This window comes from Papio anubis, unplaced genomic scaffold (assembly GCF_008728515.1).
Source record: "Papio anubis isolate 15944 unplaced genomic scaffold, Panubis1.0 scaffold338, whole genome shotgun sequence".
Lineage (NCBI taxonomy): Eukaryota > Metazoa > Chordata > Mammalia > Primates > Cercopithecidae > Papio > Papio anubis.
The window spans coordinates 34,501-59,116 of NW_022163514.1; the positions used below are offsets into that span (position 1 = coordinate 34,501).

General features: G+C 46.2%; 2 protein-coding genes across 15 annotated transcripts in view; one reads left to right on the forward strand and one right to left on the reverse strand.

Moving 5' to 3' along the window:
- LOC100998150 (zinc finger protein 174) overlaps window positions 1-24,616 on the forward strand; it is a 37,831-nt gene that overhangs the window by 11,934 nt on the left and 1,281 nt on the right. The window contains exons 1-3 of one of the 7 annotated variants that reach the window (XM_009195836.3): window positions 18,081-18,193; window positions 18,656-19,329; window positions 20,987-21,209. The exons of 1 other annotated variant lie outside the window; for it this stretch is intronic. In XM_009195836.3, the coding sequence (XP_009194100.1) occupies window positions 18,928-19,329; window positions 20,987-21,209 (625 nt within the window). In that variant the 5' untranslated portion in view covers window positions 18,081-18,193; window positions 18,656-18,927. Of the gene's footprint in view, window positions 1-3,734; window positions 4,576-7,602; window positions 7,752-13,966; window positions 14,071-18,080; window positions 19,330-20,986; window positions 21,210-21,468; window positions 21,604-24,616 lie in introns of those variants that run through there. 5 more of the 7 variants (XM_009195837.2, XR_004181559.1, XR_004181558.1 and 2 more) reach the window with 5 other exon arrangements.
- Window positions 592-17,985, reverse strand: LOC101000268 (zinc finger and SCAN domain-containing protein 32). Of its 8 annotated transcripts, none has more exons than XM_003916452.5 (7): window positions 17,870-17,985; window positions 13,956-14,509; window positions 10,416-10,581; window positions 7,054-7,148; window positions 6,648-6,771; window positions 2,434-2,916; window positions 592-1,689 (listed from the first exon to the last, which is right to left on the reverse strand). In XM_003916452.5, the coding sequence occupies exons 2-7, from the start codon at window positions 14,319-14,321 to the stop codon at window positions 830-832; spliced, it is 2,094 nt and encodes a 697-aa protein (XP_003916501.1). In that variant the 5' UTR covers window positions 14,322-14,509; window positions 17,870-17,985; the 3' UTR covers window positions 592-829. The 8 variants fall into 8 exon arrangements, with proteins under 8 accessions (XP_003916501.1, XP_009194104.1, XP_009194105.1 ...); XM_009195840.4 differs by lacking the exon at window positions 17,870-17,985 and adding an exon at window positions 17,313-17,798; XM_009195841.4 differs by lacking the exon at window positions 17,870-17,985 and having other exon boundaries at window positions 2,434-2,910; window positions 13,956-15,755.

Genomic DNA, 24,616 nt, shown 5'->3' on the forward strand with positions numbered 1-24,616 from the left:
TTCCCTTTTTGGTGGTGGCTGGGTTACAAAGAGTAGTGTCTTCTTCCCTGAAGTTAGTACTAGTATGGCAGGTGCGTAGAGGTCAATTATTGGTTTAGAAGAGATTCAGGCTCTTAATTTCTACATGTGCTTCCCAGGAAAGGGCACACTTTCTTTCTCAGCCCTGTGTGAGGACTACGTTAGCCCAGAATGTGTTCTGAGATCACTGGGTGCCCATTCTCAGTTCTAGGAACAGGAAGACCCTGGTTTCCTGGCAGAATTTATGGACCCTACAGCTTTCTCTCCATCAAACTTTAAGTCACAGTAAGATAGGACTCTGGAGTCACAGGCACACCCAGGAGAGGTCAGCATCCTTATGCTGATTCCTGGTCCTAGACATGGGTCTTTTTTTTTTTTTTTTTTTTTTTGAGACGGAGTCTCGCTCTGTTGCCCGGGCTGGAGTGCAGTGGCCGGATCTCAGCTCACTGCAAGCTCCGCCTCCCGGGTTTACGCCATTCTCCTGCCTCAGCCTCCCAAGTAGCTGGGACTACAGGCGCCTGCCACCTCGCCCGGCTAGTTTTTTGTATTTTTTAGTAGAGACGGGGTTTCACGGTGTTAGCCAGGATGGTCTCGATCTCCTGACCTCGTGATCCGCCTGTCTCGGCCTCCCAAAGTGCTGGGATTACAGGCTTGAGCCACCGCGCCCGGCCTGACATGGGTCTTAAGATCCAGTAGTCAGTAGGTCTGTTGCCAAGTCACGGACTGGCTAGATCTCTCCATAACAGAAGAAAGCCCTAAGGAACGCATACATGCTGACCTGAGGAACTAATCTGACAGTTTTCCTACACACTCATAACACATCTCTTCCTTCCTGTGATGAGAGTAGTACTTTCGAGTGTACTGTCTGATGACGGGTGAGGGCAGAGTTCTTACTGAAGCCTCTCTCACAGTGAGAACACCTGTAAGGCTTTTCACCAGTGTGGGTTTTTCGGTGGGCACTGAAGTGGGAGCTATTGTTGAAGCTTTTCCCACACTCTGCACACTTGTATGGGCTCTCCCCAGTGTGGATGCGCCGGTGAGCACTGAACTGGGAACTGTTGTTGAATCTCTTTCCACAGACAATGCACTGGTAAGGCTTCTCCCCAGTATGGGTCCTCTGGTGGACAATGAGGCTGGAGCTCTGGTTGAAGCTTTTCCCACACTGTCCACACTGGTAGGGCCTCTCCCCTGTGTGAGTTCGTAGGTGGGCAGTGAGGTTGGAGCGTTCACTAAAGCCTTTCCCACACTCACTGCACTTGTGAGGCTTCTCGCCTGTGTGGATTCTCTGATGCCGAACAAGATAAGAACTTCGGCTAAAGGTTTTCCCACATTCTGGACATTGAGATGCTTTTTCCAGTTCGAGTGCTGGCTTGTGGGGAGAATGCACACTCTGAGAGCAGTTTTTCCCACAGAGGATATGTGTACAGGCTTTGTCCCTGGCACAAAAACTCTGGTGACTCATCTTCTCCTGGGATGGGGTTTTCTCCTCACTCTCCCCTGGAGAATTTCTACATTGCCTTCTTGATGTTGGCTCACTCTCCAAGCCTTTTTGTAGCTCAGCGTGCCAAAAAACTCCTCTGGACTTTCTCTGTAAAGCCTTGTGTATTTCTCCTTCCTCTGAATCATCCCATTTCAGATTTTCTTTTTTAATCTCATTCTTGATCTCAAAATCTGGAAAAAAAACCCACAGAAATACAATGGACTATAGAGAAGGAAAACAATGGAATGCAAAGTTATAACTATACTATGTAGAAGAAATATCTAATTGAAATTCTTCATGTGATTAAGTCTCCTGCTAATTAACAGCTTTTTATTTTCTAATTGTAATATTTTTGAGCTCCAAATTATTACAGAAAAATTAGGCCCTAAACTCCAACTTTTCTCCTATCTTTTTCCGGATGTTCTGACATAATGACAGACTGAGGCAAGACGTCAAGCTCTATTTCATCTGCCAGTCTGTTTATAGGTGTACCCTCAATTCTTGAATGTTCTAACTTCTGGCAGCAGAACAACAAAAGGCAACCCTGGTCTTGGCCAGCTCAAACAGGAAGAAAGCAAAGTGCTAAGTACCCAGCTCAGGCTGTGAAAGGTAAGGCCATGCTAGAGGAGGAGAGAGAAGATAGACCTGGTCCGGAGGCCTAACCAACAGTCTGACAATGCAAAGTAGTGAAACTCCATGGGAAAAGATGACATGAACTTAGTGAAAGAGGTTGGCAAATGCAAAATCAGGGCTCTAAAATGCAAGAGGAATAATCTTTAAACTCCATGAAAACCAAAACTCCTGGCTTGGATAGGGTGAGACATCAAGATGATGATAATGCCAGGATCAGTGACAGCTCCCACTCAACTGCTAGACTAATGGCCTCTAAAGTGGACTTTGCCATCCTTTGACTATCAGAGCCAAGGGAGTCTTACCAAGTCTGTTTGGGAACAGCACTGACAGGTCAACTATCCTGACTTCCTGGCCAGGATTCCTGAATTCCTTTTCATCCCTGTCTGCACCATCCACAGTGCCATCTTCTACCTCCGTGGGCTCCCCGTTCTGGTGATTCAGCTCTCCCGCCTCAATATCACTTCCTTCTTGGCCAGGAACAGCATCACTTGCCATAGGAGGTGCAGAGGCCCAGGAGCTTGAAAGAGCATCCATTTCCTCGTAAAAGATACAAGGCTCAGGCACACAGCCTCTCCTCACTTTGCGGTAACTCAACTGTAGGCTTTTGAACTTGGTGCGACACTGTTCTGGGGTCCGCAGAAAACCCCGATCCCAGAGTTGTTCCGCCATGGCCCTGTAGATCTGGCTGTTCTGCTGACAGGTCTGGAGTTTTCCATAAAATTGAGAACTACTAAGAATAGCCAGGAGCGTCTTGGTCTCTTCATAGCCCCAGGGCACACCTGTTGCTGGGAGACAAAGAATAGCTCAATCAGATCTGTCAGTTAGATCATGGAGGACTGTACATACTGCAGTGTGAGGTTTTAGCAGCTTAAAAAGTTACATCCTAGGCTGGGTGCGGTGGCTCACACCTGTAATCTCTGCACTTTGGGAGGCCAAGGTGGGCAGATCACAAGGTCAAGAGATCGAGACCATCCTGGCCAACATGGTGAAACCCCGTCTCTACTAAAAATACAAAAAAAATTAGCTGGGTGTGGTGCCGTGTGCCTGTAGTCCCAGCTACTCAGGAGGCTGAGGAAGAAGAATCACCTGAACCCAGGAAGTAGAGGTTACAGTGAGCTGCGATTGTGCCACTGCACTCCAGCCTGACGACACAGCAAGACTCCATCTCAAAAAAAAAAAAAAAAGTTACATCCTGGTTTCTCAAACTGTGCCACAACTGGCTATTGTTATTTCTAGGAAGAAATCTCACTGTGGCCATTTGTCTAAAACATGAAAACTTTTAGTATAATACAAAAGACATTCCCTCCACTGAGAAGGACTTGTAGGGTTATTTACTCAAGCTGCCTTTTAAATTTGTCTTTAATTATCCTCAATCCTACTCATTTCTCCTGGAGAGATGGCTGGCAATAAGGGTAGTGTCTTGTCTGCCTTGACAGTTGTGGGACTTCCTGAGGGTGGCCACATAAGAGGACACAGCGAACAGGTGACGCTTGAGTAAAGCAAAGATTCAGGGGACAGAGGAGCTGGTTGTAAGGATATAGCTGCCTGTTACCTCCTCACCTGGCCCATCTCTATCTGTTTATATTTCCTGTCATCCTTGTAGATACAAGAAAATGACAGCAGTTAACACACCAAGGTAAGAATAAGCAGTAAACATCTGAGAAGAGCAGTTCAGGATGACTGGCTACTCAAGAACCCTCACCACACACTCCTGCTGCCCATCTGGGCCAGTTGATGAGGACTGATTTGACTAGAGCTGTCCCAGCAAGTGCACTCCAACATCTGGTTGTGATATTCTGAAGGGCACCAGCCTCTTCTTGTCACCCCCTCTGCTCCACACTGAGCCACCGTCACCTCATGCCTGGATCACTGCCATAGCCTATCTGGTCTTCTTGCTTCCACTCTGGACCTTTTACAGTCAACTTTCAACCCAGCAGCCAGAGGGAGTCCTCCTTTGTTATTCAATTTAACTAACAGTGCCTACAATGCCAGTTTCTAAGAAATATAAATATTACATGAACTCTGCCTTCAAGGAGGTCACAGTCCTGTAGAAGTCTCTCTAGCAAAAAGAGACATGAATAAATGTTTACATAGAGTTAAGTGCCAAATAAAGTGAAATACTCAAAGTGGTCCTTTTAAAACTATTACTCCTCTGCCCAGAACCACACAAGACTCCCCCATTTCACTCAGAATAAAAAAGTCCTTCATGTAGGGCCTGACGATCCTGTATTAGTACTTCTCAAATTATCTATGAAGGACGGGAGTCTTGTGCTTATTTCTTTTGTAAAATACAATAAAAATACAACTGAAAAGTGCAGCAATGTTAAATTGTTATAAAAGTTTCTAATTGCAGGCCGGGCGCGGTGGCTCAAGCCTGTAATCCCAGCACTTTGGGAGGCCGAGGCGGGTGGATCACGAGGTCAGGAGATCGAGACCATCCTGGCTAACATGGTGAAACCCCGTCTCTACTAAAAATACAAAAAACTAGCCGGGCGTGGTGGCGGGCGCCTGTAGTCCCAGCTACTCGGAGGCTGAGGCAGGAGAATGGCGTGAACCTGGGAGGCGGAGCTTGCAGTGAGCCGAGATCGCGCCACTGCACTCCAGCCTGGGTGACACAGCGCGAGACTCCGTCTCAAAAAAAAAAAAGTTTCTAATTGCTCCCTCTCAGCCTCAGCTGACAGCACTCATTTGAGCTGGCTTTCTGAGCTCGTTTTCTCATTACTCATGGGTGCACTCTGTGCCAGTGAACTGGCATGCCCACCTCGCTCCAAGCTGTCATTGCGTCTGTCTTACACTCTTCCTCCATGTGGGATATGGCTGCATGGCTCATCCCTCCTCCTTCGGTAAGTCTTTTCAAATGTCATTTTCTCAGTGAGAGTGACCCTGAGGACCCAAACTGAAAACTGAAAACCAACCTCTGTCCTGGCACTCCCATCACTCTGCTCTGCTGTTTCTCTCCCATCGTGCTTATCGCCCTCTAACATCATCTGCTGCTTACTGATTATGCTATAGTCTGTCTCTTCCCACAGGGCAGGAATCTTTATCTGTTTGTTCACTGTTGTATACCTAACGACCTAGAAGTAGGTCTGAGATACTATAGGCACTAAGTTAATATTTGTGGAAAGAATGACTTGTCCTCCCACATTCTGTCTCAACTCTTACCTCTAATTTTAAAGGATCCTGAATGGTTGACAAGAAACCAAAAGTGTGTGGGGAATACAAGCCTTCATTTGATAAGCCTAATGTTGTAGAAATTAAAATTACAGGTACCATTACATGAAATATTCAGAATAGTGCAATCCATAGAGACAGAATGAAGACTGGTGTCTGCCAGGGGCTTGCAGGGGGAGGACGGGGAGAAAGTGCTGGATGGTTGTGGGATCATACTTTGGAGTAGCAGTATCATACTTTGGAGTGATGGAAAGGTTCTGGAACTGGACATAGTGGTAATTACACAACACTCTGAATGTGCTCGATGCCAAAGAATTGTTCACTTTACAGTGGTTAATTTTATGTCATGTGAATTTCAGCTAATAAGTTAAAAATCACAAATACAAAAATATTTATATCTCACCTTACTGTATTATCCATATATATTTAGTAATACAAAGCTCAAAAAGACACTATACTCTCCTGCAACTGGACAAAGATAAGGTGCAGGAGAAGCCTGAAGAAGCAGCAAGAAATGGCATATGCTGAAGCCAGGAAACTGGGAGTTCCTGGCAAAGGAGGGGAGGGATGGCAGGGGCAGAGCAGGGAAAAACCACACACCACTGGGGAGGACAACATTGTAGAGTGGGGCAGGGGCAGTGTCACAGGGCCTGTGTTCACGGCCTTGTGTAGTCCTTCCCACCCTGGGCTTGGCCAGGAGAACCCTGCATGTGAAGCAGCAGACGAGACATCTAGGCCCAGTGAGCTGCAGAGTGTCTGTCTCTGAATCTGGATGGTCAGGGAGGCTGCTCTGAGGAGGAGGCATTTGGCCCAGATGGGACAGAACTGATTTGAGAAAGGCAAGAGAGCGGTCTGTTTGGCAGAACCTTCCCCAAGTGTCCTGAGATGCTGGGAAAGGGCCTGGAAGGCCTGGGCATAGTAGACTGTCCTAGTTGGGTGGTTTTATTTGTTAATCTCCTGTGCCACTGGAGAAACTCGGGAGTGACTACTGCTACCTGTGTGCATGAGCACACGTTCAGCATGAGCACATCTGTGCTCTTGTTGGCTACCTGTCTGGCTCCAGCTCCGGCCTGCTTGTTCTGACTCTGTCTCACTATCACTTTTTGCTTCTCCACCCCCTCACCCTTCATCTCCCATGTTCTTGACTGCCTGTCACACATGCTACCCCTTTCTTTTGATTTCTGCCTGTGTCTCTCTTGCCTGCTCTGGTTCCCCATTTACTTCCTCCTTTCCCTCCACCCAACAGTCTCCCCACTCCCTCTGTCTCCCTTCCTCTCACGTCCTTTCAGCTTCTCTGAACAACTGAACACATCCACCTGGACCTGGAGGGAAGATGGATCCTTACCCAGCGAGATGTGTCTGTTCTTCCTCTGCGTGGCACCCCTGTAGAGGGCCTTTCGTGCAGGGCCTGGGCACATCCATTCTTGCTGACAGAGGGATACAGCTCTGTTGTCACAAGTGGCTGGTCCCTGTAACAACACTGGAGCTGGCTACCGGTAAAATAGCACCACTCTAGCCTGGGGTGGGGGCAGAGACAGGATCACAGTTGTCAGATCAGGGGCAAGGCAAAGGCAGGGGAGGTCAGCCCCCAGGGACAGGTTCTGAGCCGTGTGATGATGTCAGAGTGGACAGAATCAAAATAACCCGAGAAGCCCCGTGGACCACACAGAATCCTTCTCATGTCTCTGGAAATGAGGGTTTTGGGGTGAGAGTGGGTAATCAGGAGACAGAACGCATCAACCACAGCTCACCTGGGACCCAGCTGTCCAGACCACAGCACCTGTCTCCTGGTCGTGGAGACCTGTGTTTTGGGGCAGGTTCCTGGGAGCCTGAGGAGCAAACCAGGCTGGGGGAAAAAACAGCCGCTATTAGAGGGCGGCTTCCACACAACAGCACAAAGCAGAAGCTCTCAAAGTGGGCTCCTGGGCCAGCTGCACCAGCAGCCCCTGGCAACCCATCAGAAATACAAATCCTGGGGCCCCACCTCAGATCTTCTAAATCAGAAATTCTGAAGGTGGGGCCTGGGACTCTTCCACCCTGGATGAGTCTGAGGCAAACTCAAGTTTGAGAACCATTGCCAGAGCACACGGCCTCTGTGAGTTGAGAAGTTCCTTTCGTGAGATTCCTCTTGGCATAAGAGCTTTAATTTTTTTTTTTCATTTTAAAGAAAAATATACATGTCAGGGAAAAAAAGAGAATCATAGTGGGAAAACAAAAATATCTCCATAGCCCTGCCACCCAAAGATAACCACAGTACTCTTTAAAATACCACAGTAACAGAAACCTTTTATATTTTTCAGACCAAGATAATATATTTTTTCTCAAGTCTCCAACTTCAAGAATTGTACAAATATGACTTTGACATTGCTTAAAAATATAGGAAAAATTTTTTAAAAATTGTACAATCCCAGCACTTTGGGAGGCCGAGGCAGGCAGATCACGAGGTCAGGAGATCGAGACCATCCTAGTTAACAAGGTGAAACCCCATCTTTACTAAAAATACAAAAAATTAGCTGGGTGTGGTGGCAGGTGCCTGTGGTCCCAGCTACTTGGGAGGCTGAGACAGGAGAATGGCATGAACCCGGGACGCGGAGCTTGCAGTGAGTCGAGATCGCGCCACTGCGCTCCAGCCTGAGCAACAGAGCGAGACTCCGTGTCAAAAAAAAAAAAAAAATTGTACCAATAAAATGAATCATGTTTACTACTTATTAATGAAACTTCAGTGGCAACTCAGAGGTATGTGACCCCTGGAGAGGTAACAACATTCCAGATCTGTGAGTGGCCCATGGGCCTGGGAAGCAGAGGGAGCCTAGCCTGGAAGGCAGCGAGTCCTGCTTTTTACTCACAGCCCCTGCTGTCCCAAAGCCTTGGAAATCACACACAGAGAACACAGGGGTTCCCAAGGATTAAAAGGAAATAAATGCTAAGTGGCAAAGTTTATAAAGATGTTAACAAGAGTATTACTTTGCTTAAAAAAAACTTAAATCAGCTGGGCACAGTGGCTCACGCCAGTAATCCCAGCACTTTGGGAGGCTGAGGTGGGCAGATCACCTGAGGTCAGGAGATTGAGACCAGCCTGTCCAACATAGCGAAACCCTCTCTCTACTAAAAATACAAAAAATTAGCCGGGCATCGTGGCAGGAGTAGGTAATCCCAGCTACTCGGGAGGCTGAGGCAAGAGAATCACTTGAACCCCGGAGGCAGAGGTTGCAGTGAGCTGAGATCATGCCATTACACTCCAGCCTGGGTGACAAGAGCGAAACTGCATCTCAAAAAAAAAAAAATCTGAGACAATTTTCTACTTTATCAACACAGTTTGCCAACTTAAACATCATCAAGACACAGTGTTTTTCAGGCTGGGTGTGGTGGCACATGTCTGTTTTCCAGCACTTTGGGAGGCTGAGGCAGGAGGACTGCTTGAACCCAGCAGTTTGAGGCAACAGTGAACTATGATGGCACCACTGCACTCCAGCCTGGGTGACAGTGCAAGACCCTGTCTCTTAAAAAAACTTACCTAGCAACCTGTAATGGCAGCTTTCAATTAAACAGAAAAGGCAGCAAGTATATAGCCAAATTACTTCATGGAAAAAGACTTATAAAAATATAGACCCTTGGTATATCCACGCAATGGAATATTATTCAGCCATCAAAAGAAACAAAGTACTGACATGCTCAAAACATGGAAAGTGACAAGAAGGCAGACACAAAAGGTCACATAATACATGTGATTCGACATATGAAATGTCCAGAACACGTAAATCCATGGAGACAGAATGGGGAGCAACTGTTTAATGGGTACAGGGTTTCCTTTTCGGCATGATAAAAATGTTTTGACACTAGATAGAGGTGATGGCTGCATAACACTGTGAATGTACTAAGCATAACTGAATTGTTCACTTTGAAATGGTTAATTTTATGTTATGTGACATTCCCTCAATTAAAACAATTTTTTTTTTTGGTAGAGACAGGATCTTGTTATGTTGCCCAGGCTGGTCTTGAACTCCTAGGCTTAAGCTGCCTCCTGCTCCAGCCTCCCAAAGTGCTGAGGTTACAGGCATGAGCCATCCCACCCAGCTAAGATAATTTTTTTAGTTAAAGTTTTCTAAGGCCGGGCGTGGTGGCTCATGCCTGTAATCCCAGCACTTTGGGAAGCTGAGGGAGGTGGATCACGAGGTCAGGATATCAAGACCATCCTGGCTAACACAATGAAACCCTGACTCTACTAAAAATACAAAAAATTAGCCGGGCATGGTGGCGGGCGCCTGTAGTCCCAGCTACTCTGGAGGCTGAGGCAGGAGAATGGGGTGAACCTGGGAGGCGGAGCTTGCAGTGAGCCGAGATCGTGGCACCGCACTCCAGCCTGGGCAATGGAGCAAGACTCCGTCTCAAAAAACAAAAAAAGTTTTCTAAAAAAATTAAGACAAGTAAAAACAAAAAATAGAGCTCTGGAAGAAAGGCAAAAATAATACAAATATATTCTGGAAAAGATTAAGTTGGATGGGGAAGGGGATTTAATGTCTTCAAGTATATGAAGAACTGCTGTGCAGAAGGTGAAGGTAACACGTTCACCTTTAAGGACGCCTGATTCTTTAGTAACAGAATTGTAATAAAAAAGAATTATGCTAACACATAAAGAATCTCTGTTCCTACTTTAAGTGCTATTACCTTCAACTGAAATTTGTAATCTTGCTTTTGGATATGGATATATTTCTCTTTTATTTATTTATTTTTTTTGAGGCAGCCCAGGCTGGAATACCAATGGCGTGATCTTGGCTCAGTGCAACCTCCATCTCCTGGGTTCAAGCGATTCTCCTGCCTCAGCCTTCCAAGTAGCTGGGATTACCATGCCCAGCTAATTTTTTGTATTTTTAGTAGAAACTGGGTTTCACAGTGTTAGCAAGACTGGTCTCGAACTCCTGACCTCAGGTGATCCACCTGTCTGGTCTTCCAAGGTGCTGGGTTTACAGACATGAGCCACCACGCCTGGCCGGTTTTTGGATATATTTCAAAGGCATTTAATCTGGAACCCTTGAGTGGACCCAGTTCAGACCTTTGTTTCCAGTAAATGATTGTTCCTCACCTGCGTCAGGTGAGGACAGAGGTTTCTGCTTACCTTCCGACTGTTCCCCTGGTCTTTGGTGTGAGCTCTGTGATCCCTTTAAAGTCAGCTTCTCTGGCTGAATCTCCTGTTTCCATTGGGATCTCAGTGATTCTCTGGTTGTTCCCAAAGGGGCCATCTCCTCCATGAGTATTTTCAAGTCCTTCTCAGAATCTGGGACCTGAGAACAGACCCCATCATCCATCACTACAAATTCCTGCCTAAGCTGGACTTTACAACTCCTAAGAGTGGCATTAAAAAATAATGTGTAACATAAGGAAGCAGAAGAGAAACATCTAGGAGCCACTGTATTGCTGCTGTAATAAAATAAAAATTAATAGAATTAGGTCTTTGAGGGTGCAGTGGTTCACGCCTGTAATCCCAGCACTTTAGGAGGCCGAGACAGGTGGATCATGTGAGGTCAGGAGTACAAGACCAGCCTGGCAACATGGTGAAACCCCATCTCTACTAAAAATACAAACATTAGCTGGTGTAGTGGTGTGAGCCTGTAACCCCAGCTACTTGGGAGGCTGAGGCAGGAGAATCACTTGAACCCAGGAGGCAGAGGTTGCAGTGATCCAAGATCACGCCACTGCTCTCCGGCGTGGACAACACAGCAAGACTCTGTCTCAAAAAAAAAAAAAAAGTCTTTGAAGTGGTTAAGATTATTTATATGACAGCACCTAGCATAGAGCCTGACACACCAGGACTGTTAAAAACTGGTATATATTTGTTAGAAGAGAGAATGTCAGCTTTCACTTTAGCATGCCCCCATGACTTCCACACTAGGCCATTTCCTCTGTGCCCCCACCCCAAATCCAATATCAGTTCTGTCTTCAAAAGAGACCTCCTTTGGTCCTCTCCACCTCCCAGCTCCATCAGGGTCCAGGACACGATCTGCTGTCTGTATCCTCTCTACTGCTGAACCCTCCAATCCATTCTCTGTACGTGGAATTCAGTGTGATCTTTTTAAAATCTAGACTCCTATCCCTCCATAGTAACAACACTCTTCAGTGGCTTCCCACTGCACACAGAATAAAATCCAAACTCCTCTTCGCAGCCTAAAAGGCCCAGCATGATTCTGCCCTGCCTCCTCCCTTTCTCTCACAGCACTCTTCCCCAGTCTCTGAGCTCCAGCCACAAGCCCTCCCTTCCTCTCAAACCTGCCCAGTCCTTTACCACCTTAGGCTCTTGGTATGTGCTGTGCCCTCTGTCTGGAGTACTCTCCCCCCAACTCTTGGGACAACTGGTTCCTTCTCCTCCTTCAGTGTCACCTCAGAGAGGCCCTGCCTCACCACCTATCTCCCAACACTCCAGTTATCACATCACTGTGCTCATTTCCTTCCAAGTACTCATCTGAAACGATCTTTATGGTTTACTTTTGATTTATGATTGTCTGTTTCCCCCATGGACTGCGGGCTCCAGCAGGCCAGGGGCCATGCCTGTCCTGTTCACTGTAAAATCCCCAATATCACAGTCACTTAAAATCAACTTTTGTCTTTCAGAGCCATCTTCATTCCTTAAGTCCCATGCTTATAACAGACACCCTTAAAGGGAATGAGGAGAGGTACTGAGAGGCAAGTGGGGTCCTAAGAAATTATGCCAACCTCTATTACTACTACCCACCTCCACTTCTTGCTCTCTCCTTCACTTTCATGATAGGTGATATGGTTTTGCTGTGTCCCCACCCAAATCTCATCTTCAATTGTAGTTCCCATAATCCCTATGTGTCATTGGAGGGACCCAGTGAGAGGTAATTGAATCATGGGGGCAGTTTCCCCCATGCTACTCTAGTGATAGTAAGTTCTCACAAGATCTGATGGTTTCATAAAGGACTTTCCCCTTCACTCAGTTCTCATTCTTCTCTTTCCTGCTGCCATGTGAAGAAGGATGTGTTTGCTTCCCCTTCTGCCATGATTGTTTCCTGAGGCCTCCCTAGCCATGCAGAACTGTGAGTCAGTTAAACTTCTTCTCTTTATAAATTATCCAGTCTCAGGTATGTCCTTATAGCAGTGTGAGAATGGACTAATACAATAGGTTTCAAATAGGTGTTTAACCTATACACTCCTGCACTGTTTTATATTAAGAGTGTGGGCCGGGCACAGTGGCTCACACCTGTATTCCCAACACTTTAGGAGCCTGAGCTCAGAAGGTCAAGACCAGCCTGAGCAACATGGCAAAACCTCATCTGTAATAAAAAACAAAAATTAGTTGGGCATGGTGGTGTGCACCTGTAGTCCCAGCTACTTGGGGGGCTGATGCAAGAGGATCACTTGAACCCAGGAGGTTGAGGCTGCAGTGAGCCACATTCATGCCACTGCACTCCAGCCTAAATGACAGACCAAGACCCTATCAAAAATAAAATAAAGTAAAATAAAATAAAATTAAGTGTGATTCCGAGATGGTTAAGGATAAGAAAAGGAGAGAGTATCAAACAGAGTGATGGAAGGGGACCTGGGCTAGGATGACTGTTGGCATGCTGGGATTCCCACTCTATTTATAATAGTTCAGTTCTCCAAGCTCTACCTTCTTACAAGTGCTACTGCACCTCTCCATTCAATCTTACTTATGAGTAAGAGTCCCAGTCCCACAGACTTCAGACTAATTTCCTCAACTTTTTCCCTGATGCATCACCACCAAGCTGTTCTTCCCGTCTCTAAATTAAGTCAAAAGTACTAACTCCTCAATCCTACCAAATTTCATCTACATCCCCCTTCACCCATTCCTCTTCCCACAGGCCGTGCACATCCCTACCTCCTCACTGGGAAACACAAGCATATCTGCTGCCTAGGTCCTTCCCATTCCAGCTATGCAGACTCTGGCACCTAGCAAGCTGCTTCCTGCTCTGATCACAGACCCACTCAGGCTGACCAACGTTCCTCTGACCTGTGCCCTCCATTACTCTAGGCCTCTTCCAGACTTACCCGATTTCAGTTGCCTTCCTCCTACCAACTCCTCCACAACCAAAGCTGGCGTGTTACTTTTCTCTTCCTGTGCCTTTCCCACCTCCCTGCTCCCAGAAGATATAAGCTGGTTACACTGATCAGATCTCACACCTAGTCCTGAGAATAAGAGGATATTTTATAAATCCATCAGTGTCCCATACTGAACACTTAATCCCGGCAGCAAGAACCAGGGCAAGGCTTGGCTCTAACTTAATTTTGTTGAGTGTATGACACATGGCACTCTGCCCTCAAAGAAGCTCCTAGCAAGAAACTAGATTTTCGTTCACCAGCATCTCTACTTTTCCTCCATCCCCTGAGTGAAGGATAGTTGTCCTTTCCCTGGCCTTGTTTTGGAGAATTTTTCTGAGTGTTTTTACCACTTTAATTAAGGACTTCAAACATTACTAAATATATGAATGTCTAACAGCTGTATCCACAGATGAGAAATTCTTCCCGTACTATAAGGGCATAGGACCAACCCGAGATAGCCAAGACCTTCTGTGGGCAGCAAAGGGCTACTGTGTGTTTCTCAACCAAGCACCCCTCCAGTAACTGGATTCCCCAACTTCTTCATAACCCAAACCACAGAGTTCCGACTTTCTTTTCTCACCTGTTGTCCAGGAGCTCTCTGTACATCCTCAACCAGAGCCACAGCTTCCTCCCCATTTTCTGGATGCTGCTCCCTCACCCAGGTCTGGATCTCCTCTGGCAAGATAGTCAGAAACTGCTCCAAAACCAGCAGCTCCAGGATTTCCTCTTTCGAGTGCGTCTTCGGCTTCAGCCACTGACAACAGAGTTCCCAGAGTTTGCTAAAAGCTTCATGGGGGCCAGTTACTTCCTGGTAGCAAAACTGCCTGAAGCGCTGACGGGAGGCCTCGGAGTCAGGACTGTTACCCTGGAGGGCTGATTGCTGGCCCTGTGTGGGATCCTTGTTTGAGGATGGGTGTGCCTCGGGACTCTTTGCTGCAGCCATCATTTGCTTCAACGAACTGGCTTACTCTGGTTGCCACTTCTACCCTGGAGATCAGAGTCCATCTCTTCCCACATCACTGGGAAACCATGTTCTCCTGCAAGGAATGTCTTTCTCTAATCCGTGAGACATGAGAGTGTCAGACATGTATAGAGACTCACAGCTGAAAATAAGGGCTCAACTTTGAAGGATGTCTGAAGAGGATGGAAAAAGACAATATAAACCTATCACATTCCTTCACTCTGCTTCTTGTGATTTACTTTCTATCCTTTTCCTCCCTCCACAAATCTACACCAATGATCCAAAACACTAGAAATATTTAAACTGTCTTTGCAAAAACTGTTAACAGTGAGAAGATTATGACACTAAAAGAGATAGGATCTAACCAACTCCATCTTGCTTTTAACCTCCAAACTGCCCTTGGTCATTCCTGGGCATGAGGCAAGCTAGCTTTGGGTGAAATTTAGTTTATAGTTTGAATGATAATAACCCTTCCCAAAACTAAACTCCTTTGTGAAACTAATTAAAGACCACCAGGTTAGGAGGATGAGAGGGGCCTGAATTCTGCTAAGATGTAGGCATAATGAAATGATTATCCAGAGGTCACAAGACTTGCAACTTCCCCAATTAAATAACATCACCATTGTAGAACCCAAGATTGGCCTTTTGAGATGTCTTTTCAGGCCTCTGCTTTCTGACAACCAGATGGCCCCACCCAGACTAGGGACTCCTCTGTGGCTCCCACCCAAAATCGCACTCAGCACACAAGAGCCATTTTCCACAGCCCTGTGAGTGCATCCCCAACCAGTCAGCATTCCCCGTTCCCTACCCAACTGCCTGTCAAAGCCCTAGCCTCTGAATTTCTGGGGAGGCTGACTTGAGTAATAAAACTTGTCTCCCATTTAGCTGGTTCTATGCGTATTAAATTCTTTATTGCAATTCGCCTGTCTTGACAAATTGGCTTTATCTAGGCAGTGGGCAAGATGAACCCACTGGGCAGTTACAGTAGCAAAAAATAGTTTTCTCCCAGCCAAGATTCTGTGTCTGCTAACAAGTTACTCAAACTGTTCCTGACGATGTAGTTCACCTGTTCCTTCCCTTCTTCCCTCACGTACCTAAGTCTTTTTCTTGTCCTTCCCTATCCTCAAGAAGCCTGGACTCATGTTCCCAATCGCTACCCTCTCCTCAGGAGAGTACTAGTGTGTGTGCACTTCTTAATTAACTTCGTCATCACTATTATTCCACACACACACAACGTGGATAAGTGACTGTTTGGGTTTGCTGTATGTTTTTCTTTTCCCGCATTCCTTTCCCACTTCTAATAGCAGCATCTTCTTCCTTTGTGAAAAAGTCCCTCTCAACTGGGTGTGGTGGCTCATACCTGTAATCCCAACACTTTGAGAGACTGAGGTGGGTGGCTCACAAGGTCAGGAGATCTAGACCATCCTGGCTAACAAGATGAAATTCCATCTCTACTAAAAAGACAAAAAAATTAGGCGGGCATGGTGGCACACGCCTGTAGTCCCAGCTACTCAGGAGGCTGAGGCAGGAGAAGTGCTTGAACCCAGGAGGCAGAGGTTGCAGTGAGCTGAGATCTCGCCATTGCACTCCAGCCTGGGCAACAAGAGTGAGACTGTCTCAAAAATAAAGAAAGGAAGGAAGGAGGGAGGGAGGGAGGGAGGGAGAGGGGGAGAGGGGGAGAGGGGGAGGGGGGGGAGAGAGAGAGAGAGAGAGAGAGAAAGAAAGAAAAAAAGAAGAAGGAAGGAAGGAAAGAAAGGAAAGAAAGAAAGAAAAGAAAGAAAGAAAGAAAGAAAAAGAAAGAAAGAAAGAAAGATTGATTGATTGGTTCTGGTGGGGATATTAATTACAATACCTGCCTCCCCAGAAGTGGGCATATGACACACAGCTAGGCCTATTAAAATTCTTTTCTCAAATTTTACGTGAGAAGTAGGGAAAGCTCTTAATTTTCTGGGAATTGCTAAATTGGCCAAATGTAAGACCAGAGTTGTCTGCAACTATGTCCCACTCTCTACTCCACTCTTCCGTCACAGGAGCCTGTTCACAAGAGGACAATATACTCGAGTCCTGAAAACATGTTTGGATCTCCAAGGCCAGTTTATGCAAGGCAATATTTTATTTTTTTGAGAGTTAATTTTAAAAATAGTTTATATAATTTAAAATTAAACAATAAATAACTTTTAAAAATAATTTTATGTTTTTTTTTTTTTTTTTTTTTTAATCTTTAGAGATGGAATCTCACTCTGTTGCCCAGGCTGGTCTCAAACTCCTGAACTCAAGCAATCCTCCCACCTCAACCTCCCAAAGCGTTAGGATTAAAAGCATAAGCCACCATGCCCGACCTTAAAATAATTTTAAATAGAGGCTAACTTTTGTATTTTTTGTAGAGATAGAGTTTCACTATGTTGCCCAGGCTGGTCTCAAACTCCTGTGCTCAAATGATCCTCCCACCTTGGCCTCCCAAAGTGCTGGGATTACAGGTGTGAGCCACTGCACCAGTGAAGGCAGTCTTTTTTTCATTAGTTTGTGTTGGTTTTTAACTACTTAAAACACAGATTAAAGCAGATCATAATTTACATTTTCTACAGGAGCTGATACACCCTCACCACGTGGTATTAAAATGGATCCAGCATGCACAACAATATGAATATACTCAGGACTACTGAGCTGTACACTTAAAAATGGTTAAGATGGTAAATGTTTTTTAAAAAAGAAAATTTTTTATATTTTAAAAATGGATTTGGGTTCCCTTTTCTCAAAGAAGTTGAACTGCCTTCACTTAAATTCTCTTTACATTTCGGTGCTTCTAGAGATAGAGAAATCAAGGGCATTATTATTGTTAGTACTGCTTTTTAGCCAAAAAGAAACTGAGAGCGATGAAGTATCTTGCCTAAAGCATCACACAGCAGAGCTCTAGGCAGCAAGGCCAGGACTAGAACCTGCACCCCTTGCCTTCATTATGTTCATCCTGTACCTTACCTGGCTGAAGAATAATTTAATAAATGCTCTTCTAACTTCATGCAGAAGGCGGAACCTGCACCCCTCTGGACCCTTTTTGACCCCTTACATCCCACTCATCGTTAAATTTTAAAATGCTGTTCTCTGAAAATTTTACTTCACTCTAGCGATGGCCCAAACCCTGGGAAAAAAATGCAGCATGAGAATGGGGAGCCAAGTGGATAGGTTTTTCACTTAGTAACTACTTATTGAGTACTCAGAACGCACTCGGTGCCAGAGTCAGGCACTGTGGATGAGTAGGGAGTGGACGAGACAGGGACGAGATAAGCAGGGTCAAGGCCAGGGGGTCCCGGGACGCCGGCGCTTAGGCTCGGGGTGATCCGCGCGGTGGGAGCGGGGCACGGTGACCGCGGCGCGTCTGGGGAAGCCCGGCCTGAGGGAGGCCGCCTGTCCCACGGAGACGCCCATCGGAGTCGGACCCAAACGCCTCCGAGAAGGCTCTCAGCGGGGAGGGACTCCTCGGCTGTTGCAGGGCCCAGCCGCTAGTCCCGCAGGCCGCAAGGAAGCGGAGGACTCACCGGATACCAGTACTCGGGACTCCACAAACTCCCTCAGCCTCCGGGCCGGAAGTCAGGGGCGCGATTCGCTCTGCCCACTACGCACGCCCCTGCGCAGGCCCGCAAGTCGAGCTGCTGGACTGCAGCTCCCGGGATGCACTGCGACGATATTGACAGAGGCAGCAGCCAATAGACGGTAGAGGATGCTCTTGCCAGGAGGCGGGCCCTCTCGGTAGTTCCTCAGCAGCCAGTGGGCGTCTCCGCGGCGAGTGGAATCGACCCCGCCCCCAGCCCGTGCTCGCAGGTGCCGGGTCCCAAGTCCCGCGGTCCCGGGTTCCCAGAGAGGTGAGTCGGCTGCAGGTGGGTGCGGGGCGCCGGGCTGCTCGGGGTAGCGGTGTCGCAGTCGCCAGTCCGAGCTCGCACCGGCCGTGGAGTTCAGCTGCGCACCGTGTTGCGGCAGCTTCGCCAGGCCTGGGGCTGGCTGGGCCGCGGGGCCGCCCTGGAGGCCGGAGCCACCGGGCCTGCGACGCCTGGGCAGGGAGCAGCCGCTTCGCTCGCGTGCAGGAGGCTGTTCGCTACCTCACACCCCCGGCTGGCGCTGTGGCCTTGCTCAACTCTACCGTTTAACACCCGGTGACATGCGCCAGGTCGGTTGCTGCCGTCATGCGGGAGAGTTGGGGCAAGCTACCTGTGACAGCTTGAACTTTTCCTAGGGATTCCGCTCCACCCGCCAGTTAGAGCGTATTGCTCATTAAACCCGAGACCTGTGTGCTTGCTACTGAAATAAAAGAAATATTTTTTCCCCAGAGTCCTTTTAGGACGTTATGACTTTTCTCCTTTGCAAGACTTCAAAAAACTGACAGGAAGACAAAACTCTTCCCACTCCCAGGGACCGCGTTGTCTTGAGTTTGGCTAGTAAAGGCTAGCAAGTGAGGCCTTGTCTCTGCATCCCGTTCTCCCTAACATCCTCAGAGAACCTTCGTTTTTGGAGTCTTTCTAGTATTCAGAGACTTCTCCAAGGTCATGATCCCAAAGGCTTAACACGTTTACAAGGAGAGAGTTGTCTCCTGACGCTCAAAATGGCAGCTAAAATGGAGATAACTTTAAGCTCCAACACTGAAGCTTCCTCCAAGCAAGAGAGACACATAATAGCCAAACTAGAAGAGAAACGGGGGCCTACTCTGCAAAAAAACTGCCCCGATCCTGAGCTCTGCCGCCAGAGCTTCAGACGCTTTTGTTATCAAGAGGTGTCTGGACCCCAAGAGGCACTCTCCCAGCTCCGACAGCTCTGCCGTCAGTGGCTGCAACCCGAGCTGCACACCAAGGAGCAGATTTTGGAGCTTCTGGTGATGGAGCAGTTCCTGACCATCCTGCCCCCAGAGATCCAGGCTCGGGTCAGGCATCGATGTCCAACGAACAGCAAGGACATTGTGACCCTCGTGGAAGATTTTCACAGAGCATCCAAGAAACCAAAGCAGTGGGTAAGGAGGGTCCTCTCCCATCATCCTGGGGATTTCTTTTTCATCTAGGTAATGTTTGGTATCTGGATCTCTCCCTATTTAAGGACTGAGTCTCAGAAGTGGACTGGATGGCTTCAGAAGTTGCTTCCAGCCTCTGTCTGGGAACCTATCCCGAGTTGTTAACAGGTTTTTAGAAAATCTAACTACTGATACCCAGTGAGGCAACAGAGGACCAACGTTCTTGCCATTCCTTTATGCACCTTATGTCACCAGAAGTAAAAATTGTAAGGTTCTTGAATCCCTTCTGTCAGCTCTTCCCACACCATCTTAGTTTTCCTACAAGCAGAATTCTTAGCAGGCAGGGTCACCCTGTTTAGTAGCAGTTGGACTTTGAGGAACTTCATTTCATTGGAAGTTCTAGCTTATTGTTTTGTTTTTGTTTTTGTTTTGTTTTTTGAGATGGAGTCTTGCTGTGTTGCCCTGGCTGGAGTGCAGTGGTGCCATCTCAGCCCACTGCAACCTCTGCCCCCCGGTTCAAGTGATTCTCAGGTCTCTGACTCCTGAGTAGCTGGGATTACAGGCACCTGCCACCATGCCTAGCTAATTTTTGTATTTTTTAGTGAGAGGGTTTTCACCATGTTGGCCAGGCTAGTCTCGAACTCCTGACCTCAAGTGATCCACCCGCCTTGGCCTGTCAAAGTGCTGGGATTACAGGTGTGAACCACCACACCTGGCCTAGCTTATTGTCTTTGATTTTTTTTTTTTTTGAGACTGGGTCTCACTGTGTTGCTGAGGCTGGAGTGCAGTGGTGCAATCTCTGCTTGCTGCAGCCTCCACGTCCAGCTCAAGTGTTCCTCACACCTCAGCCTCTCAAGTAGTTGGGACTGCAGGTACATGCCACCATGCATGGCTAATTTTTGTACTTTTGTAGAGACAGGGTTTCTCCACATTGCCCAGGCTCTTGGGCTCAGGTAATCCACCTGTCTTGACCTCCCAAAGTGCTGGGATTACAGGAGTGAGCCCCACAGTGCCTGACTAGCTTGTTGTCTTTGGATCAGGAAGTTACAGTTTAACTGGCCAGTGTTGCCATTGCTGGCCACTCCCCTCCCCGAAGTCAGACCCCAGTCAGGACCTAGGCAAGAAGCAAACAGCAGGTACTTCCGAAAATAGAACTTGTTAGGGAATGAGGGTAGGGTAGTCCTCTTAGACCCCTACTACTACTGGAATCTCCTTACCAGGAAAGTCTTTGGCAGAACAATGTATTAGATAAGAAGAGTTTGTAACAGCCTCTCACCATACTGCTTCCTGTTCCTACAGGGCCTATTTCCAGCAGAAGTAGGTTGGGGCGGGGGGCGTGGTGTGTAGAGTGGGCATCTGATGGTCCAGTGTCGTGACTGACTCTGATATTTGTGCCAGCAGCTACCCTGATAACTTTGACTCTGGCCCTTGAGAAAGGCCCAAGCTTTAGGGGAAGCCACTCGGCTGACTTGTAGCATCCTCATTCCTGTCATTCTTCACATCCTTCCCTTTACTTCCTTTGACGGTTTCAGTGGTTTCTATGAAAGTTGACCTCTAGATGGTTATCAGCAATTCCCAAGGTAAACAGGTCATTATACAACAGTGAGAGATCAAGCTTCCCTCAGTCCTGATGGATGGAATTAATGGGGCTTGTTCCTAGGTGGCCGTTTGTATGCAGGGGCAAAAGGTGCTCTTGGAGAAAACTGGATCTCAGCTTGGAGAACAGGAACTGCCAGACTTTCAACCGCAGACTCCTAGGAGAGATCTCAGGGAGAGCTCTCCAGCAGAACCTTCCCAGGCGGGAGCTTATGACCGGCTGAGCCCCCATCATTGGGAGAAATCCCCACTCCTCCAAGAACCAACCCCCAAATTGGCTGGGACAGGTAAACACTCTGCCTTTTCTCTCCCTCTCATCAGCCCTTTATCTCCATCAGTGTATCTCATGGTTCTGCAAAGGCATAGACCACATGTGTGTGTTTTTTAAAATGTTGTATATAATAGTAGATGATTACTCACTAAACAAATTTCACTAATTAGAATGGTGGTGATACTACAAATAAGTATGTTTTGTCATTTTCTGTTAATGAATATTTGACAATCCACTGCATGACAGGGTTGTACCTACTTTTCTGTCCCTTTCAGAACTTCTTATAGAAAAGACAGATCCAAATATGGCCACAGATGAACTTCCATGCAAGCTATGGCTGAGTTTCATTGCTTAAAATGCTCCTCTGTTTAGAAGGGGCCTGGTAGAAAAAAAAAACCTCACCCTATATCATATATCTTTGTCCTCCTCCATGATGTTGCTTATACTTTAAATCCTCAAATCTATTTCCCTTTCTCTGGTGTGATATTTGTGTAACTGCTGGCCTTGTTCTACACAGTCCTGTGATCTCTAAGCCTGAATGACAGTGACATTTTGGCCAAGCCTGGTGATGTGAATACAAGATACAATCAGCACATTAGAGAGGAGAGTTACAAGAAGACAAAAATCCTTATTTTCTTAACATTTGCTACATTCAATGAGGTACTTTGTGTTTTAGGCTGTTCAGGCTGCTAATATAGAATGCTAGAGACTAGGTAGTTTATAAACAACAGGAGTTTATTTGTTATAGTTCTAGAGGCTGGGAAGTCTGAGTTCAAGGTGCCAGCATGGTTAGGTTCCAGTGAGGCTCCTCTTCCAGGTCACAGACTGCCTACTTCTCAGTCCTCATGTGGCAGAAGGGGAAGACAGGCTCCTGTGGGGCTCTTTCATGAAGGCATTAATCCCATTCCAGTGAGGGCAACACCCTCGTGACCTAATCACCTCCCAAAGGCCCCACGTCCTAACACTATTACCTTGGGAGTTAGAATTTCATATGAATTTGGGGGAACATAAACATTCAGCCCCTGGCAACCACAGTCTACTTTTGTCTCTAGACTTGCTTATTCTGAACATTGTATATAAATGGAATCACACAGGCCGGGCACAGTGGCTCACGCCTGTAATCCCAGCACTTTGGGAGGCCGAGGCAGGCGGATCGCTTAGGCTCAGGAGTTCGAGACCAGCCTGGGCAACATGGCGAAATCCTATCTCTACAAAAAAATACAAAAATTAGGGGGGCATGGTGCTGCACACCTGTAATCCCAGCTTCTTGGGGGAGCTGAGGCAGGAGGATCACTTGAACCTGGGAGGTCGAGGCTGCAGTGAACTGAGATCGTGCCACTGCACTCCAGCCTGTGTGACAAAGTAAGACCCTGTCTCAAAAATAAATAAATAAATAAATAAATTGAATCACACAATATGTGGTCTTTCGTGTGTGGCTTCTTTCACTGAGCATGTTTTCAAGTTTTATCCATGCTGTAGCATGAGTCAGTGCTTCATTCCTTTTCTGTGGCTGAATAATAGGCATTGTATGGATATATTACATGCTGGTTTTTTGTTCATGTTGGTTCATCTGTTCATAGACTTTTGGGTTGTCTCCACTTTTTGGTTATTATGAAGAATGCTGCTATAAATGCGTGTGTTTTTGTGTAGACATGTTTTCATTTCTCTTGAGTATATACCTAGGAGTGGAATTACCATATGCTAGGTCATATGGTAATTCTATCTTTGACTTATGAGGAACTACCAGACTGTTTTCCAAAGCAGCTGTACCATTTTACATCCCCACCAATACTGTGTGAGGATTCCGATTTCTCCACATTCTTGCTAGCACTTGTTATTGTCTTCTATCCATCCTATTAGGTTGAGAAATTTTGATTTGAGGTTTTGATTTACATTTCCCTGGTGACTAATGGTGTCGAACATCTTTTCATGTGCTTATTATCCAATTACATATCTTGTTTGGAAAAATGTTCAGATCCTTTGCTCATTTTTAAATCGGGTTATTTGTTTTCATTTTTTATAAGAGTCCTTTATATGTTCTAGACACTAGACCCTTATTATGTGTAATTTGCAAATCTTTTCTCTCATTCTGTGGGTTGTCTCACTTTCTTGATAGTGTCCTTTGAAGCACACGTTTTTCATTTTGCTACAGTGTAATTTATCTATTTTTTAATTTCTTTATGCTTTGGTGTCATGTGTAAAATACCACTGCCTAATCCAAGGGCACAAATATGTACAGCTATGTTTTCTTCAAAGAGACATAGATTTAGCTCTTACTTTTAGGTATTTGGTCCATTTAAAGTTAAATTTTCCTCCATACATAAAGAAACAAGTCAATTTTTATATAGGATTTGAGGTAGGGGTCTGTCTTAATCTGATCAGGCTGTTATAACAAATTGCCTTAGACTAGGTAATTTATAAACAACAGAAATTTATTGCTCACAGTTCCTGGATGCTGGGAAGTTCAAGATCGAGGTGCCAGCAGATTTGGTATCTGGCGAGGTCCCATTCCTCATAAATGGTAGTCTCTTGAGTTTCTTTTATAAGGACACTAATCCCATTTATGAAGACCGCACCCTCATAACCTAATCACCTCCCAGATGCCCCACCTCCCAAGACCACTGCACGGAGGACTGTCAATGTATGTGTGTCAGGGAACAGGGGGGAATAAATATTCAGACCATAGTAGGGTCCAACTTCATTCTCTTGTATGTGGAAATCCAGCAGTCCTAGTATCATTTATGAAAAAGACTATTCTTTTCCCATTGAATTGTCTTGTCAAAAAGCAATTGACCCTGATTGTATAGGCTGATTATTTACATTTGAATTTAAATGAATTAAAATTAAATAAAATTTAAAATTAGGTTCCTTACTCACAGTAGTCACATTTCAAGTACCCAGTAGCCACACAGTCACATGTGGCTAGTGGCTGCCATATTGAACAGCATGCATGTGCCTGTGCATGCACATGCACACACATGCATTTTCCACATCACAAGGGATCCTTCTCCAGATCCTGTGACTTCCCACAGGCTATTCCAGCTCATCTCCATCCAGACTGTCAGTCCTTCTGTAATTAGGATACATGGCTAAGCCCATATTCCAGTTTCTGAACTCATATACTTCAAATTTGTAATGAAAGAAAACATCACAGTCTCTGAACTTACTATCTTTTGAAGAGAAGGTGGTTGTCAGTTAGTGTTTACGAAGTGAGGGGTATTTGTTGAAATAGCTCAGGCACCAGACTACAGCAGTAAAATTTACAATGTTGAGATTTCACCTCTCTTCCTTCTTTCATTCATTGGTCGATACCCAGTTCTGATGGGTTTGCTTTTCCCTGTTCTTCCTTTCCTAAACCTTTCCCTAAACGGAGAAAGGAGGAAGGAGGTTGGAGAACTTGGTTCCTAAATTTAATATAAATCA

Excerpts from the sequence above, each read along its gene's own strand:
- LOC101000268 (XM_003916452.5), bottom strand. The coding sequence starts at position 14,321 with ATGATGGCTGCAGCAAAGAGTCCCGAGGCACACCCATCCTCAAACAAG. Across the intron at positions 10,582-13,955 it reads AGAGAGCTCCTGGACAACAG|GTCCCAGATTCTGAGAAGGA; the intron begins GTGAGAAAAGAA and ends GTCTGTTCTCAG. Across the intron at positions 1,690-2,433 it reads GCTGTTCCCAAACAGACTTG|ATTTTGAGATCAAGAATGAG; the intron begins GTAAGACTCCCT and ends TTTTTTTTCCAG.